This window comes from Trichomycterus rosablanca, chromosome 9, assembly GCF_030014385.1.
Source record: "Trichomycterus rosablanca isolate fTriRos1 chromosome 9, fTriRos1.hap1, whole genome shotgun sequence".
NCBI lineage: Eukaryota > Metazoa > Chordata > Actinopteri > Siluriformes > Trichomycteridae > Trichomycterus > Trichomycterus rosablanca.
The window spans coordinates 17,632,608-17,650,952 of record NC_085996.1 but is presented as its reverse complement, the minus strand read 5'-3'; the positions used below and the strand labels follow the sequence as shown (position 1 = coordinate 17,650,952).

The following is an 18,345-nucleotide window of genomic DNA, read 5'->3' as shown; positions in this document are numbered from 1 at the left end:
CAGTGAAGAAAATGCAGTTTGATGTGGCAGTGTTTGGGTTGGTTGAAAACCAGACAGGAATATACAGGGGTTGGACAAATTAACTGAAACACCTGGTTTTAGACCACAATAATTTATTAGTATGGTGTAGGGCCTCCTTTTGCGGCCAACACAGCGTCAATTCGTCTTGGAAATGACATATACAAGTCCTGCACAGTGGTCAGAGGGATTTTAAGCCATTCTTCTTGCAGGATAGTGGCCAGGTCACTACGTGATGCTGGTGGAGGAAAACGTTTCCTGACTCGCTTCTCCAAAACACCCCAAAGTGGCTCAATAATATTTAGATCTGGTGACTGTGCAGGCCATGGGAGATGTTCAACTTCACTTTCATGTTCATCAAACCAATCTTTCACCAGTCTTGCTGTGTGTATTGGTGCATTGTCATCCTGATACACGGCACCGCCATTGGATGCACATGGTCCTCCAGAATGGTTCGGTAGTCCTTGGCAGTGACGCGCCCATCTCGCACAAGTATTGGGCCAAGGGAATGCCATGATATGGCAGCAGTCTTGCCTGTGTTACGTTTTAGGTGATGAGCTGACAAAATATAGTGAAATATCTGGAGAGGCTGTGCCAGCACTGCACTCTTAGTACAGAAGAGACAGAGCTGCACTTCCTCACCCAGCGCACCAAATACCACCACATTCAGTCCCAATTCTTCCCCAAATTTAATAACATTATACCCAACTTTAACTCCCTCCCAGACCCCGACAAACTGCCCCACCTACTGGGGGAGCACAGAGAGAGCTGCACACTAGCAGCACTCTACACACACACCTGCCACCAGGTGAGGGACAGTGGGTGACCATGTCACACGTACATGCATGCACACAACTAGTTTTTATTCTTATTACTTCCTCATTACTGTCAATGTTACCATTTTATTGTTACTATTTGCACTGTTCGTATTATTATTTTATTCTATTTTATTTTTTGCATCTGTAACTACTTTGTATGTATTTGTTCTTTCTTATTGTTATTTTTCTTTTTTCTGTAACTGAGCTTTGGCAATACGAATGTCCTTATTTGTCATGCCAATAAAGCTTCCTTTGAGTTTATCTGCTAGACATGCTGAGATGTGGGCAGAGACTTGTGTGTCTGAATGAGCATATGACTTTACCAAGAGAGTGGTTGTAGATGGAGAATAAAGGACAGAGTACAGGAAATGGGCCTTGTACAGAACATTTATTCACTTGTGTCAAGGATTCATATATTTAAAATACTTTTCTGTTACAGTTAGACTTAATAATCTATGGTAAAATACAAACATTGTAAAGCTTGTTTTTGTCTAATTCTGCAAATTGTTTATTGTTCTTGGAGATTGTTAGCAGGATTCATTTTGGTTCATGGTGACTTACTTATAATGTCATTACAACCCGTTTAGCTTACCATGTTCATTTGCACTGCAGGTTTGCAGTAGTGTTTTGTAAGGTTGGTCAGTCATTAAAAGTTTGCTCAGACAAGAATAAAGCTATGCTATAAGTTGTAACTTTATTTTGCTGTTCAGGGCTAGTCAGGTCTAGAGTTAGAGGGGCAGACACAGCCAAAGCAGATGTCCTCACTTTTTTGGACAGCCACTGTGAAGTCAACAAAGACTGGCTGCCTCCACTCCTTCAAAGAATCAAAGAGGTACTGTGATTTTTTCAAACATCTTAATCACCTTAAGAAATTTCAGTGGCCTGCACATCCCCACTGAACAGCTCTGGAATGATCTGGATGATCAATTAAGCCTTCTTGACCAACATCAGTGCCCAGTCATACAAATGCTCTTTTGACTGAATAGGCACAAATTCTCAGACACACTTCAAAGTATTGTGAGAAACCTTTAGTGGCTTTTGTTATAGCTCATAAGAGTACATAGAGGACCATCTTGATACCATTGGTTTTTAAAAAAGGCATGTCCAACAAGTTCATGGTCAGGTGTCCAAATACTTGGTCATATGGTGTATGGGACTTATATACTACTTTGTATTTTCCATACTCTCACCACATTTTCAAATTTGGAGTTGTATTAAGCATGATTAAACAAACCAAGCCACCATAGTTGCTCCATTGTCCAGTTGTAATTGTTATGTGTAGGGCTGCAACTAACGATTATTTTAGTAGTCGACTAATCTGACGATTATTTTTTTGATTAGTCGACTAGTCAATGATTATTTATGTAATACCCTCCATCTCTGCCTTAACATAACAAAACTCTGTTATGTTATTTAAGTTCCAATATCAACTTAAAATAGTGACCCATAAAACATGAATATGAAACTTAAGCTCGATAGTTTAATTAAATATATTTGAAACATTAATACACAATCACAATAAAAAAAATTCAATTAAATAAGAAAGCTTTGAACAGCATTAGAAACTGTTATGTTTCAGAAGTTATCACTCTGGAAGTCAAAAACATATATAACATGTCATTGAGAAACATGTGAATTCTGTCTGTGAAGACCTCAGCCATTTGAGGGGTGCATGAACTTCTTCTCTTCTCATCCACACTCCATTGCTTAGTGCTATTAATAGAAAGAGCAAAAGAGAAAGCTGTATTAATTATCACAAACTGAAGGCTATGTATCATAGTTTATTACAAATAGTTTACTGGCTATGCCAACTAAACCATAACAGGTTAAATATCTTAACTGAATTATCTGCTGAGCTAACTAGCTATCATTAGTTGGAGGAGGCTTATTATTTAGAATGAATGCTCTCATTAACGAGAGCAAAGAATATGGAAGACGAGACAGGGTAACGTTAGGCTATAATGTTAAGTTATATAACGTTACTCATATAAATTACTGATTAACTATTGCACTTAATGCAATAGCTAGCTAACAAACCTGAAAAATAGCAAACTCTTAGGAAGTTTTCCGACAAGTACTCTAGCATTAACAAACATTAACTATGTTGGTTAAAGCACAAAGCGGTGTAAAAACTTACCAGTCCGGAATAATGCTGGTCATCACGGCTGCAGGGTGCTCGCTTTTCACTGTAGTGCTGGCGTGAAACCACAACTCTGCTTTGTAGTGTCTGCGTTCAGCTCGTTTCTTTGGGTTATTTTGGCTGAAATGCTCCTGAAATACTTTAGAAAGTTTCGGTCTCTCTATCTTTGCCTCTCTGTCTTCATAAACTCCCCGCTGCGCCATGGAAGCGATGCTGCACCCCTGCAGTTCCTTTAGTGTGTTGCAATAATAACGACGCGTTGACAATGAAATTCCATGTCGACAAATTTTTATAGTCGACGTTATCGATTATGTCGACTAATCGTTGCAGCCCTAGTTATGTGCCCACTGTAGGTGTATTTGGCAGTGGATAAGGGTCATTATGGGCACTATGGCTGGTCTGTGTTTACACAGCCCCATATTCAGCAAGTTGCAATGTACAGTCATAGCAAAAAATATTCCCACCCCTGCAGGTTAAGAAAAAGTCGAATCTGAAATCATTCCACACAGGACTCCATAAATTGACTGGATTAAAGTTCTGAGCAATTTTGTTTGCAACAGCCAAATTGAGTTAATTAGTGGACAGTGTAATGCCAGGTTTGATTAAAAAGCTGCATTATGACAGACTTTTCTCATTTCAGGACCCCAGCTGTGTCTCCAGCCCAGTGATTGACATTATCAACATGGACTCATTTTCCTATGTGGCTGCTTCCTCAGACTTGCAGGGTGGTAAGAATAAACATCTTCAACAAGAGTTAACATCTTTGTTCTTATCTTACCTGTTAAAAAATATGGATTGGACATATCAATTAATTAAAATAAAAATTGCAATTATTATTAATAATAATAATAGCCATAATGTTGTATTTATATCGTGCCTTTCACAATCTCAAGGTTGCTCTACAACAGAAGATAATAATTATTACCTGGAAAAGAAAAAATATATATTAAATTAAATCAAAAATCAGAAAAACAGAAATCAAAAAGTAGTATGTTTTCAAGTGAGACTTAAAAGGAAACATACATACAATGTGAAGAAATGGGGCAAAGAGTTCCAGAGCTTATCTGCCTTCCACTGAGGAGAGCCTAGTATAAGGAACAGTGAGAAATCTGCTATTAAAGGACCTAAGTGTTTGAGGAGTTATGTAGGAATGCAGGAGCTCCCCAAAATATGCCAAGGCAAGAACATGAAAGAACATTTTTTATATGCTATGCATGCTCAGAAGCCAGTGCAACTGGTTAAGAGTCAAGTCAAGTCAAGTCAACTTTATTTATATAGCGCTTTTTACAATATACATTGTCTCAAAGCAACTTTACAAAATCCAGGACCAACAGATACAAAAACCCCTGTTGAGCAAGCCGAGGGCGACTGTGGCAAGGAAAAACTCCCTGAAAATTACAGGAAGAAACCTTGAGAGGAACCAGACTCAGCAGGGCCCATCCTTCTTGGGTGGCCTGGAGGATACTTTAAATAAATACACGATTTACACAAATCATACAAACACAGAATTAAATGATCTAAAAGTCATAACTGGTAATAAATAGATAAATAAACAATTAAATAATAATAGAGTTGTTATCCGCTCTAGTCTTCAATAAAGTCTGTAGTGATTTCTTGTCGTTGCAATTACTCCAGACCAGTCACATCTGACAGGAGCAGCATCGTTGTCCCGGCAGTCTCGACTTTAATCCTTAACCTCGGCGGGTAAACAGGTTTCCATCAGAATGCCCTCGGGGTAAAACAACAGAGAATGTAGTTAATAATGTACAATGCTAGTTGACAAACAGTTTTACAGAGAGTTTTAGACTCCGGCAGCCCTAATTATTACAGCATAACTAAAAGGGAGAGCGAGCAGGTAACAAGGTCATGAAGGCTTTCACAGGACATCAGCGCCCATCTCCCCACCGTCATCAAACCTGAGTGATCGGACAAGAGAGGCAGGACGACAGCAACCCAACATCCCTGATCACCACAAGTTTCTATGACCAAGAACCCCCAAGCTCTGCGCCTTTGTCTATACTAATCAAAAGCCTGAGAAACTTTGAGACTTAAACATTGAGACTGTGTCCGAATCCCGAACAGAGGCAGGAAGATTATTCCAAAGTTGTGGAGCTTTGTAAGAAAACGCTCTTCCACCAGCCGTGATCTTTTTAATTTTAGGAACTATAAGTAACCCTGCATCTTGTGAACGAAGTGGACGTGCTGGGTTGTAGTAATTAATAAACTCACTCAGATACTGTGGAGCCAGACCATGTAGCGCTTTATAAGTTAGTAAAAGTATTTTGTAATCAATGCGAAATTTAACTGGCAGCCAGTGTAGAGATGATAGAACAGGAGTAATATGGTCAAATTTTTTAGTTCTAGTTAGCACTCGAGCTGCTGCATTTTGAACTAACTGGAGTTTGTTTATGGATCTACCAGAGCATCCTGTTAGAAGAGCATTACAATAATCTAACCGAGAAGTTATAAACGCATGGATCAGTTTTTCAGCGTCATTAACAGATAGTATATTTCTTATTTTAGAAATGTTACGCAAATGATAGAAAGCAACTCTAGTAATATTATTAACGTGTGTATCAAAGGAAAGATCTGAATCTATTGTGACACCTAAGTTGTTTACATCAGAGCTAGGAGTAACAGAGAACGTGTTTAAGTTTAGCACCAGGTTAGACAACTTGTCTCTTGCAGCTTTAGAGACAACAAGTAAAACCTCAGTTTTATCTGAATTAAGTAAAAGACAATTACATGACATCCAGTTTTTTATGTCGTTTACACAATCTTCTATCTTACTGATTGTGTCAGTATCATTTGGTTTGGCTGATATATACAGCTGTGTGTCATCTGCATAGCAGTGAAAGTTTATGCCATGTTTATGAATAATTTCACCTAGTGGAAGCATATAGAGTGTAAATAATAGCGGTCCCAGTACCGACCTCTGTGGAAGACCATACTTTACTTTTGTAGTTTCCGAGCATTTATTATGTACATAAACGAATTGAGAGCGGTCAGTCAAATATGATTTGAACCAAGAGAGTGCGAGTCCTTTAACACCTACTGTATTTTCTAGCCTCTCCAGTAAAATGTTATGATCGACCGTATCAAACGCTGCACTAAGATCTAATAGAACAAGAAAAGAGACACATCCATTATCAGAAGACATTAACAACTCGTTAACTACTCTAATTAATGCGGTTTCGGTACTATGGTTGGGTCTAAATCCTGATTGAAATTTTTCATGAATACAATTTTCATTCAAATAAGAACATAGCTGTTTGGAAACGACTTTTTCTAATATCTTTGAGGCAAAAGGAAGGTTTGAAATTGGCCTATAATTAGATAAAACATGTGGATCAAGATTAGGTTTTTTAATCAGGGGTTTAATAACAGCACTTTTAAACAATTTAGGTACGTACCCAAGGCTAAGGGATGCATTGATTAATGTAAGCAGGGGCTCTACAATAGCTGGGAGTAAATCTTTAAGTAAACGAGTTGGAACAGGATCGAGTATACACGATGATGACTTCGATGATTTAATCAACACAGTTAGTTCATTTTGGGAGATTGGATTAAAGGAATTTAGTTGGATTAACTCGTTACTTTTATCACCAATGCTGCTCGGAGTGAGTCCATACTTAACACTGGTAAGTGACACACTCTGACTCTGAAGTCGTATTTTTTCTATCTTGTCATTAAAGAATTTTAAAAAATCATCGCTGGTACAGTCAGGCGGTATATTAGATTCAGTTTCATTGGCGTTTTTAGTTAATTTGGACACTGTCTCGAAAAGGAATCTAGGATTGTTTTTATTTTTCTCTATTAGGGACAAAAAATATAAAGATTTAGCTTTTATAAGTGCATGTTTATACTCAGTTAGAGCATCTTTCCAAGCAATCTTATACACTTCCAGTGTAGTGTGACGCCACTTGCGTTCTAATTTCCGTGCTGCTTGTTTAAGTGCGCATGTGTGGTCATTGTACCAAGGAGCAAGTTTTTTCTCCCTAATCAGTTTAGTTTTGAGTGGGGCTACGTTATCTAAGGTTGCGTGCAATACAGTCTCTAAGTTTTGAGTTGCCTGATCTAGTTCTTTAGGTTCTGATGCTGATATATTTGGTAATTCTGGTAGGCAGTTTATGAACGCTGCTGCAGTTGCAGATGTAATAGTGCGCTTATATTTAAAACGATTTGGTTGCTGTACCTTATTGGACAGGGACACTTCATAAATTAGTAGAAAGTGATCAGACATTAAGTCAATCTGTGGTACGATTACCAGGTTGTCTAGGTTCATACCATAAGTAAGTATTAAATCTAAGGTATGTTTACAGCGGTGAGTGGGTCCTGTTACATTTTGGGTGATGCCTAAGGATTCTAAAATAGAATCAAACGCAGTTTTGAGTGGATTACATTTATCCTCATAATGGATATTAAAGTCACCAACAATTAAAGCTTTCTTAGTTGATAAAACTAATTTAGAAAGAAAATTGGCAAATTCGTTAAGAAATTCTGAGTAAGGACCAGGAGGTCGATAAACAGTAACCAGCTTAAACATACTAGTTTTATCAGATGAACATTTATTGGTTATGTCAGAGATAAGAACTTCAAACGAGTTTGTTATGGGAGTTGATTTTACAGTGAGACCTATGTCCTTGTCATAAATTGTGGCTATTCCTCCACCACGACCGCTAAGACGTGGCTTATGTTCATAACTGTAACCCGGAGGAGATGCTTCATTTAAACTTAGATACTCATCAGGTCTAGCCCAGGTCTCAGTTAATCAAAGTGCACTAAGACTATTATCTGTAATTATTTCATTTACAATTACTGTTTTACATGCAAGTGATCTGATGTTTAGAAGTCCTAACTTTAGTTTAGCTTTACTATGGTTTTCATGATGCTCATTTAGATTAATTTTTATTAAGTTATTATGACATACTTTTTGATTTTGTTTTGGCTTACACCTGCCACGGTAAACAGACACAGTCTCAATGGTTTGTGACCTAAGGATTCCGGGTGACGTCCGATGGCGACTCGCAGACAGTCGGTTAGGCCTGTTAGTCTGCTGTCTGGTCTTGGCTCTGGATAGTCATTTAACACTATCTGCCGCTACACTAATGCGGTTGTAAAGCCTGTCACCTATGCTGCAAGAAATGCGAGCAGCACCCTCCCACGTGGGGTGGACACCATCCCGCTTCAAAAGACCAGGCCTTCCCTCAAAAGTGGACCAATTATCTACAAAATCAATGCAGTTTTCTGAGCACCATTTAGACATCCAGCGGTTCAGCGACAACAACCTGCTGTAGGTTTCGCCACTGGGTCGAATCGGTAAGGGGCCAGAGCACACTACTGCCTCAGACATCGACCTAGCTAACTCACACACCTCTTTAACATTACTCTTAGTAACCTCAGACTGCCGTAAACGAACATCATTAGTGCCGACGTGGATAACAATCTTCGAAAATCTACGATTAGCATTAGCCAGCACTTTCAGGTTTGCTCTGATGTCAGGCGCCCTGGCCCCCGGAATACAAGTGACTATGGTTGCTGGTGTCTCTATGGGGGTTGCAATACGCACGTGTCGGAGCTGAGAATCTCCTATAACCAGAGCACTTACATTAACAGGCTTCTCAGCGGGTGGCTCACTGAGTGGGGAAAACCTGTTGGACACGTGCAACTGAGATGGTCGGTGCTTTGCCCTACGACTATGTCGCCGAGACGTCACCCAGTCGCCCCGCTGTGAGGGCTCTAATGCCGGAGTCTGGGGTTCTGTACCTGAACTGCTGGCATTCGGGACTGCTACAGCTGAATCTAAGCCCTCACTAGTAGTAGTCTGTTCTAACGCCCGAATGCGCCCTTCTAACACTGAGATCTTCTCCGTCAGACTAACAACTAATCTACACTTATCACATATAAAGTTATCACTAAACACGGAGAAGGAATAACTGAACATATTACACTCAGAACATGGATACAGCGCTCCTACTGGGGCCATAATAACAAAGAAATATACTTAGCTTTACAAGATAAGTTGGAGATGATGTTTATGTTGGATTCACCGGCGCTTCTGCTGGTAGTCACAGAAGAACGGCTTTAATTCCGGATGAAACAGGCGATGATGAGCTGGAATACAAAAACCACCAACCAAACCAACACAAACGCGCTTCGTTCGGACAAAAGCGGCTGTAATTCTAAAGGAGAACGGTGTTATGCGCTGGTGTACAAAACAAATAAACGCGCTTCCTACGAACAGAAACGGTTATAACTCCCCACAAAACAGAGGTGTTTTAAGAGCTGAAATACAGAACACAACCAAACACAAGCAACCAAACAGAAACACGCTTCCTACGAACAGAAACGGTTATAACTCCCCACAAAACAAAGGTGTTTTAAGAGCTGAAATACAGAACACAACCAAACACAAACGCGCTTCGTGCGGACCGAAAACGGTTTTAATTCTGGATAATTAAGATGTTTACGCGCTGAAGTACAAAAAACAAACAAAACCGGCTTCGTTCGGATGCCGGTAGCAGAAGTTTCCTAGTTTCCAACACAGCACGAATTCACGTTAGTAAACACAAGCGCTTTTTTACGATAAACAAAATAAAACTAAATCAACAACACACGGAAGATTAACGTATAAATTATATGTTTAAAACATACGTATATAAAAAGTTATTTAGCTAAAGGCTACAAACAAACAACTAGGCTAGCGTCTCAGCGTGCGTACCACCGGAAGTGACGTGACCACACAAACACACCAAATCGGTTAAGACAAGGGGTGATGCGGGCAGATCTTGTGTTCTAAGTGAGCGCTCTTGCTGCAGTGTTTGGCTGTACTCATTGTAGCTTGATTGTTTTAGCTGATAGACCAGAGTAAAGAGAATTACAAGAATCAGTACAGGAGAATATGAAAGCATGAACCAATGTTTTGACATCAATGGTAGTGAGTAATGGTAGCAGTCAGGTAATGTAGAAAAAATCTGATTTGTTTCGTGAGTTTGTCTCAGCTGGCGAAATATGACAGAAAAATGAAAACATGAAAACCACTGCGTATGTATTTCTGCCAGATTATGCTGTTATATTTTACTGTTTTTATTTTCCCCTGATTTACTCTTCCACAACATCTGCTTCAGGCTTTGACTGGAGTCTCCATTTCAAATGGGAGCAGCTGTCAGCAGAGAAGAGAGCCAAAAGAGCAAACCCCACAGAACCTATTAAGTAAGTGGAGCAGAGCACTAAGAGGAATATGCAAAACTGATTTAAACCCCTGATGTCCTTGGAATGGTAGTCAGAGAAAAACAATGTCCTTCTGTTTAAAGGTCCCCCATGTGTTTGTGACATATTTCTTTGCTAATTTAAAGCCTTTGTAATTGGTTGTTAAAAAAGAAAATACAGTGAATGTCTTTGTATGAAAAAGCTAGGAGTGGCGAGTTGTGAGGTTTTACCTGTGTGGATGCACATTGTCAATTTGGTTAATTTGGTGTTTAGTGTATTCCCACAGTCTATACATTATTGAAAGAAGACATACTATTAAATTTAATTGGAATTTATTATACAGTACAACTACAACGAATGAAAATGTCAAGCAACTTAATTTGGTCATTTTTGCAAGCAGTGCTAAAAAGGTCCCTACTTTGGCTGTAAAAACACCTTGAACATTTTTGAAGACAAATATTTATATTTTAATGTTAAAGTTGCTAAATGTGGGAATTATAGAGTAGTGTACACCTTTGCAGTTATAGTATAGAGAAGTTTACATATGCTTATAAGTGTTTTTGCCCCTTTCCCAGTTTTCTCTATTTATTCATATTTGTTACACTTTTATAGCCCCAAATCAGAAAAAAAGTTGGAGAAGTATGGAAAATGCACATTAAAAACATGGTGTTTCCTACATTTACCTCAACTTTTATTTCAGTGCAGACAGGATGAACCTGCTTCATTTCAATTGTTAATATACATCCAATTATGGACCTGTACCCTCTTCTTATGCAGCCATGCCTTTGTGATGTGTACAGCATGTGATTTTGCATTGTGTTGCTAAAAATGCATGGGCACCCATTGGAAAAGGTGTTGTCTTGAAGGCAACATATGTTGCACTAAAATCTCAATGTACTTTTCTGCACTAATGCTGTCATCATAGTAGTGTACCTTTGTCATGGGCACTGATACAACCCCATACCATGACAGACCCCAGCTCTTGGACTTGTTGCTGATAACAGTTTGAATGGTTCTTTTTATCTTTGGTCCAAAGCACATGGCATCCATCTCTTTTTAAAAAAGATCTGTAATAATGATTTGTCTGACTACAATACAAATTTTTACTGTGTGACGATTTTGGGATGTACACATTCTCAGCTGGACTGTCATTAGATCCAGGGTCAGCTGCTGCAGCCTTTTTCATCTCTGTGTAGATGTGCCAGAGAGTTGGAGCAACCAAGCAGGTGTTCTGTACAATGGGGTACATGGATAAAGACTGAGGAACTGGTTCAGTGTAATAGACAGGCATCAGCCTTCTTTCTGAAGTTCTTTGATCCCGATCTGTAAGAGATTGAATGAGGAAGTAAAATTGAATGAGCAGAGAGGCCCACGTGAGTTGGCAAAGAAAGAGGTGTTGGGCTTTTTTGATGTACTCGAGGTTCCATTGGTCTGTGTACGCCACATAGCTATCCCACTTCCACATGATTCTATCCCATCTACTATCCTTTAAGTAATCTCACAAGACCTTATTACCCCCCTTCTTAAGAAACCTACACTAGACACCACAAACGTACACAACTACAGACCAATATCACTTCTTTCATTTTTATCTAAAATTCCTAAATGGGTTGTCTACATTCAGCTATCCTCTTTTCTTATACAGCATGACCTCCACGATCAGAATCATTCTGGCTTCAAGGCAGCATACATCACAGCCCTCATCAACTAATGTTACCACTTTTCAAAGGCTTACTTAATCACAAGGAGCCCCCTGTTACCTACATAATAGTTTATTTCTTTAGATGATAAGTTCTTGGAGAAGTAAGCTATAGGATGTATTTTCTCAGGACTTTGTTGTGAGAGTACTACTACAATCTCTGAGCTCTGCAACAAAGGGAACAGGTTGCAGAATGATGGTGCTGTGGTGAATTGATGTTCGAGAGTGGTGTATGCCTTTTTTAGCAGCAGAAAAGGCATTAGTGAGTTAGCGTGGGGAAACTAAGAAGAGTGGTGAGAAATGCAGCTACAGTGCTGAATAAATCCGTCTGTATTAATTGGCAAACCCTAAAAAGCCATGAAGTTTCTTTGTAGTTTTGGGCTGGGGCATCTGGCATGGACTGTATCTTTTGTTCCTCCATGCACACACAATCAAAGTAAAGGCCATACCCAAGAAAGAAGACTGTGGAGATGTGGAATTCTCAGCTTTTACAAGTCCTTCAAGAGTCCAGCATGTTTTTATATAACCTATCTGCTTCTTCAGGTTGTTAAAATATATTAATATGTTGTCTATGACTAGACCACCACAAACATGTGGAGCAGGTCACAGAGGACGTCATTGACAAAAGATTGTAAGACTGCTTGGCCATTAACCAGATCATAGGAAATTATTTGGTATTTAGAGCCCTGTAGTCAGTGGATGCTTCTGGTTGGTTTATATAATTTCCAAGCTTACCACTTCAGCTGGTGAGGTTTTTACCTACTTAGAAGATATACTGGTGCTGGTCATAAAATTAGAATATCATGAAAAAGTTGATTTATTTAAGTAATTCCATTCAAAAAGTGAAACTTGTATATTATATTCATTCATTACACACAGACTGATATATTTCAAATGTTTATTTCTTTTAATGTTTTTACATTTACATTTTCAGCATTTAGCAGACGCTTTTTATCCAAAGCGACTTACACAATGAGCAGAACACGATGAGCAATTGAGGGTTAAGGGCCTTGCTCAGGGACCCAACAGTGGCAACTTGGTGGTGGCGGGGCTTGAACCGGCAACCTTCTGTTTACTAGTCCAGTACCTTAACCACTGAGCTATCACTGGCTATCATAATAATGTTGATGATTATAACTGACAACTAATGAAAACCCCAAATTCAGTATCTCAGAAAATTAGAATATTGTGACAAGGTACAATATTGAAGACACCTGGTGCCACACTCTAATCAGCTAATTAACTCAAAACACCTGCAAAGGCCTTTAAATGGTCTCTCAGTCTAGTTATGTAGGCTACACAATCATGGGGAAGACTGCTGACTTGACAGTTGTCCAAAAGACGACCATTGACACCTTGCACAAGGAGGGCAAGACACAAAAGGTCATTGCTAAAGAGGCTGGCTGTTCACAGAGCTCTGTGTCCAAGCACATTAATAGAGAGGCGAAGGGAAGGAAAAGATGTGGTAGAAAAAAGTGTACAAGCAATAGGGATAACCGCACCCTGGAGAGGATTGTGAAACAAAACCCATTCAAAAATGTGGGGGAGATTCACAAAGAGTGGACTGCAGCTGGAGTCAGTGCTTCAAGAACCACCACGCACAGACGTATGCAAGACATGGGTTTCAGCTGTCGCATTCCTTGTGTCAAGCCACTCTTGAACAAGAGACAGCGTCAGAAGCGTCTCGCCTGGGCTACAGACAAAAAGGACTGCTGAGTGGTCCAAAGTTATGTTCTCTGATTAAAGTAAATTTTGCATTACATTTGGAAATCAAGGTCCCAGAGTCTGGAGGAAGAGAGGAGAGGCACAGAATCCACGTTGCTTGAGGTCCAGTGTAAAGTTTCCACAGTCAGTGATGGTTTGGAGTGCCATGTCATGCTGGTGTTGGTCCACTGTGTTTTCTGAGGTCCAAGGTCAACGCAGCCGTCTACCAGGAAGTTTTAGAGCACTTCATGCTTCCTGCTGCTGACCAACTTTATAGAGATGCAGATTTCATTTTCCAACAGGACTTGGCACCTGCACACAGTGCCAAAGCTACCAGTACCTGGTTTAAGGACCATGGTATCCCTGTTCTTAATTGGCCAGCAAACTCGCCTGACCTTAACCCCATAGAAAATCTTGTGAAGAGGAAGATGCGATACGCCAGACCCAACAATTCAGAAGAGCTGAAGGCCACTATCAGAGCAACCTGGGCTATCATAACACCTGAGCAGTGCCACAGACTGATGGACTCCATGCCATGCCGCATTGCTGCAGTAATCCAGGCAAAAGGAGCCCCAACTAAGTATTGAGTGCTGTACATGCTCATACTTTTCAGTTGGCCAACATTTCTAAAAATCCTTTTTTTGTATTGGTCTTAAGTAATATTCTAATTTTCTGAGATACTGAATTTGGGTTTTTTATTAGTTGTCAGTTATAATCATCAACATTAAAAGAAATAAACATTTGAAATATATCAGTCTGTGTGTAATGAATGAATATAATATACAAGTTTCACTTTTTGAATGGAATTACTGAAATACATTTACATTTTACATTTTCAGCATTTAGCAGACGCTTTTATCCAAAGAGACTTACACAGTGAGCGGAACACAATGAGCAATTGAGGGTTAAGGGCCTTGCTCAGGGACCCAACAGTGGCAACTTGGTGGTGGCGGGGCTTGAACCGGCAACCTTCTGTTTACTAGTCCAGTACCTTAACTACTGAGCTATCACTGGCCCCGTAATAAATAAATAAATAAATCAACTTTTTCATGATATTCTAATTTTATGACCAGCACCAGTATATACAGTACATATACAGTAAAATTAAATTCTTTCTTCGCATATCCCAGCTTGTTTGGAAGCTGGGGTCAAAGCGCAGGGTCAGCCATCTTACGGCACCCCTGGAGCAAACAGGGTTAAGGGCCTTGCTCAAGGACCCAACAGTGGATGCAAGCTAACGGTTGATAGCCCAAATCTCTACCCACTAGGCTACCACTGTCCCTTGCACTTGCAGTGTTGTGTTGCAGTGCATAGCAGTCTATAACAAAAGACACTGGAAACAGATTACCAAACACTAGTGCAAGTATTTTTAGTAGTATAGAGTGAATAGTGTACAAACAACCATACAATATCTATCTAAACCCAAACCAGGAACTATAACAAAATACTGTGTGAGCTAAATGCTAAACATACCGCATTGAAAGCTAAGTGATAATGCTAATGAAAACAATGGCTAATGTTAACTTGATGCTAAACTACAACACTAAAGAATATTAATGCTAAATACAAAGCATGAACAACAATTACAAGGTAAACAAGAAAACAGAGCAATAAATATTGTTTATGGGTGTTAAGCTGGGCTAAGACGGACAAGAGGGGGCAGACACACGCAGAGATGTATAATACCAAATATATTTAATAATCACAAAGACAAGAAAGAGGAATACAAACTAGCATACAGGACTAACAGGGCGAACAACCAGAAGCCGTGGATGACTCCAGAGGTGCGTGCACTGCTGAGGGCCCGAGACTCCGCTTTTAAAGCAGGTGACCAGCTGGCTCTGAGAACAGCGAGAGCCAGACTGTCCCGGGCAATCCGAGAAGCAAAGCGCGCACACAGCCAGAACATCCACAGCCACTTCCAGAACAGCGGTGACACACGACGCTTGTGGCAGGGCATCCAGGCCATCACCAACTACAGGACGACTCCACCCGTCTGTGACAGTGATGCCTCCCTTCCAGATGCGCTGAATGACTTCTACGCTCGGTTCGAGGCGCAGAACAACATGTTGGCGAGGAAGATGATCCCACCTTGTGACGACCAGGTGCTTCGTCTCACCACAGCGGACGTGAGACGTGAGGAGAACTCTGCACAGAGTCAACCCACGGAAGGCTTCTGGACCAGACAACATTCCTGGCCGAGTGCTCAAAGGATGTGCAGACCAGCTGGCAGATGTATTCACTGACATCTTCAACATCTCCCTGAGCAGCGCCATCGTTCCAACATGCCTCAAGACGACCACCATCGTACCCGTGCCAAAGAAGTCATCTGTGTCATGCTTCAATGACTATCGTCCCGTAGCACTCACGCCTATCATCATGAAGTGCTTCGAGAAACTAGTCATGAGGCATATTAAGACCCTACTGCCTCCCACCATGGACCCACTGCAGTTTGCGTACCGTCCTAACCGCTCAACGGACGACGCCATATCCACTACACTTCACCTGGCTTCTACACACCTGGACAGAAAGAACACTTACGTCAGGATGCTGTTCATAGACTTTAGCTCAGCATTCAACACCATCATTCCTCAGCATCTAATTGGAAAGCTGAGCACGCTGGGCCTGAACACCTCTCTCTGCAACTGGATCCTGGATTTCTTGACTGAGAGACCTCAGTCCGTCCGGATCGGTAAGAACACCTCCAGCACCACCACACTGAGCACCGGCGCTCCCCAAGGCTGTGTGCTCAGTCCACTGCTGTTTACTCTGCTTACGCACGACTGTACAGCAATGCACAGCACGAATTCCATCATTAAGTTTGCAGACGACACAACTGTGGTGGGACTCATCAGCAACAACGATGAGTCAGCGTACAGAAAGGAGATACAACATCTAACGGACTGGTGCCAAGTCAACAACCTGTCTCTGAACGTGGATAAAACCAAAGAGATGGTCATTGACTTTAGAAAGACACTAAGGGACCACTCCCCACTGCACATCGACGGCTCATCTGTTGAGATCGTCAAGAGCACCAAATTTCTCGGTGTTCATCTGGAGGAGAATCTCACCTGGACCCTCAACACCAGTTCCATCACCAAGAAAGCCCAGCAGCGTCTCTACTTTTTGAGAAGACTGAGGAAAGCTCATCTGCCACCCCCCATTCTCACCACGTTCTACAGAGGAACAATCGAGTACTGCGTCGGACCGCAAAACTCTCCAGCGAGTAGTGAGGACAGCTGAAAAGATCATCGGGGTCGCTCTTCCATCTCTCACGGACATTTTTAACACCCGCTGCATCCGCAAAGCTCTCAGCATTGTGGACGATCCAACCCATCCATCACATGGACTTTTTACTCTGCTCCCGTCTGGGAGACGATACCGCAGCATCCGGACTAACACAACCAGACTGTGTAACAGTTTTATCCCACAAACAATCAGACTCCTCAACTCAGTACTATAACAATTTCCTCCGGAAATTTTCTGCTGCCACACACTGAACTGTATTGACTATGTTACTTGCATTTTTTGCACACCTCCTGGAACTGCACAAGTTTTTTAATTTCTGCACCTTACTTGTATTTTTGCACCTTATTTACTTTTTAGGCACCTTATCTGCATTGCCAATTTTACGCTGCTAATGTACAACATGTCACTACCTCATGAACCATTGTACCATCTATTCACCATCATGTACTAACACTTGTCTTTAGTCCTGTCTTCTAATTACTTGTTTAGATTAGGGATAATTAGGAATATCTTTTGTAGTTATTAATTATAGGATTTTTTGTATTTATTGTTGTACCTACACTGTTTTGTATTTACACTGTTTTTGTCTCGCACTTTTTGTACCGTGTTACACCGTGATCCTAGAGGAACGCTGTTTCGTTTCAATATGTACTTGTATGTAGCTGAAATGACAATAAAACCTCTCTGACTGAACAAACACAGGCTAAACAGGCTAAACAAGCTAAACCGAACTGATTATACTAAACAGGCAAAACAGGACTAAACATACTAAACAGGTTAACAAGGACTAAACAGAGCTACAAGGACTAAACAAAGATAAACTGAATTCAAACTAATAAACACAGGCTAAACGGAGGCTAACACACACAGGCTAACCGACAAGGACTAAGGTACAGACAGACAGACAGACAGACAAACAGGACAGGACAGGACAGGACAGGAACCAATCATGAGAGGGGAGCTGGCTGAAGACTGATTGTGCCGGAAGAGGGGAGTGTGGCACATAGGAGCTCTAGAAGCACAGAGAGGCTGCACTCGTGACAATGGGAAACCAACCTTTTTTTACTCATATGTTTAGTGGTCTTTTAATTGTATTTAATTCACTTAAATCTACTTTTTAACATGGATATGGTATTTGTTATCTGTAAATTTACAGGACACCCATTATTGCTGGAGGGCTCTTGGTGGTGAACAAGTCATGGTTTAACCACCTGGGAAAATATGACACTGACATGGACATCTGGGGAGGAGAGAACTTTGGTGAGTGTTTGAGTAAAGCTATAACTTTATAGTAGAGCACCGGTTTAAGCATATGCTATAAAGTAGAAATATTGCAAAGAATGCATTGATGTGTTTAGTGTTTAACAAAGTTTGTATACAAATCCATCCAAACCAAAACTAAAAAAGTGATGTATGATGTATTTTGCTAGCCAGTCATCTAACTGGCTTATGTAGTATACTGAGAATGTTCCCTGTATGTGCTTGCCTATTAAATGCATTTTGATTTA

The 18,345-nt window shown here is 40.5% G+C and overlaps 1 protein-coding gene across 2 annotated transcripts in view; it reads left to right on the top strand.

Annotated features, from left to right (window-relative positions):
* galnt14 (UDP-N-acetyl-alpha-D-galactosamine:polypeptide N-acetylgalactosaminyltransferase 14 (GalNAc-T14)) overlaps nucleotides 1-18,345 on the top strand; it is a 62,401-nt gene that overhangs the window by 20,764 nt on the left and 23,292 nt on the right. For both annotated transcript variants that reach the window (XM_063001197.1, XM_063001196.1), the window contains exons 6-9: nucleotides 1,547-1,668; nucleotides 3,617-3,704; nucleotides 10,104-10,188; nucleotides 17,994-18,097. In XM_063001197.1, the coding sequence (XP_062857267.1) occupies nucleotides 1,547-1,668; nucleotides 3,617-3,704; nucleotides 10,104-10,188; nucleotides 17,994-18,097 (399 nt within the window). The remainder of the gene's footprint in view (nucleotides 1-1,546; nucleotides 1,669-3,616; nucleotides 3,705-10,103; nucleotides 10,189-17,993; nucleotides 18,098-18,345) is intronic.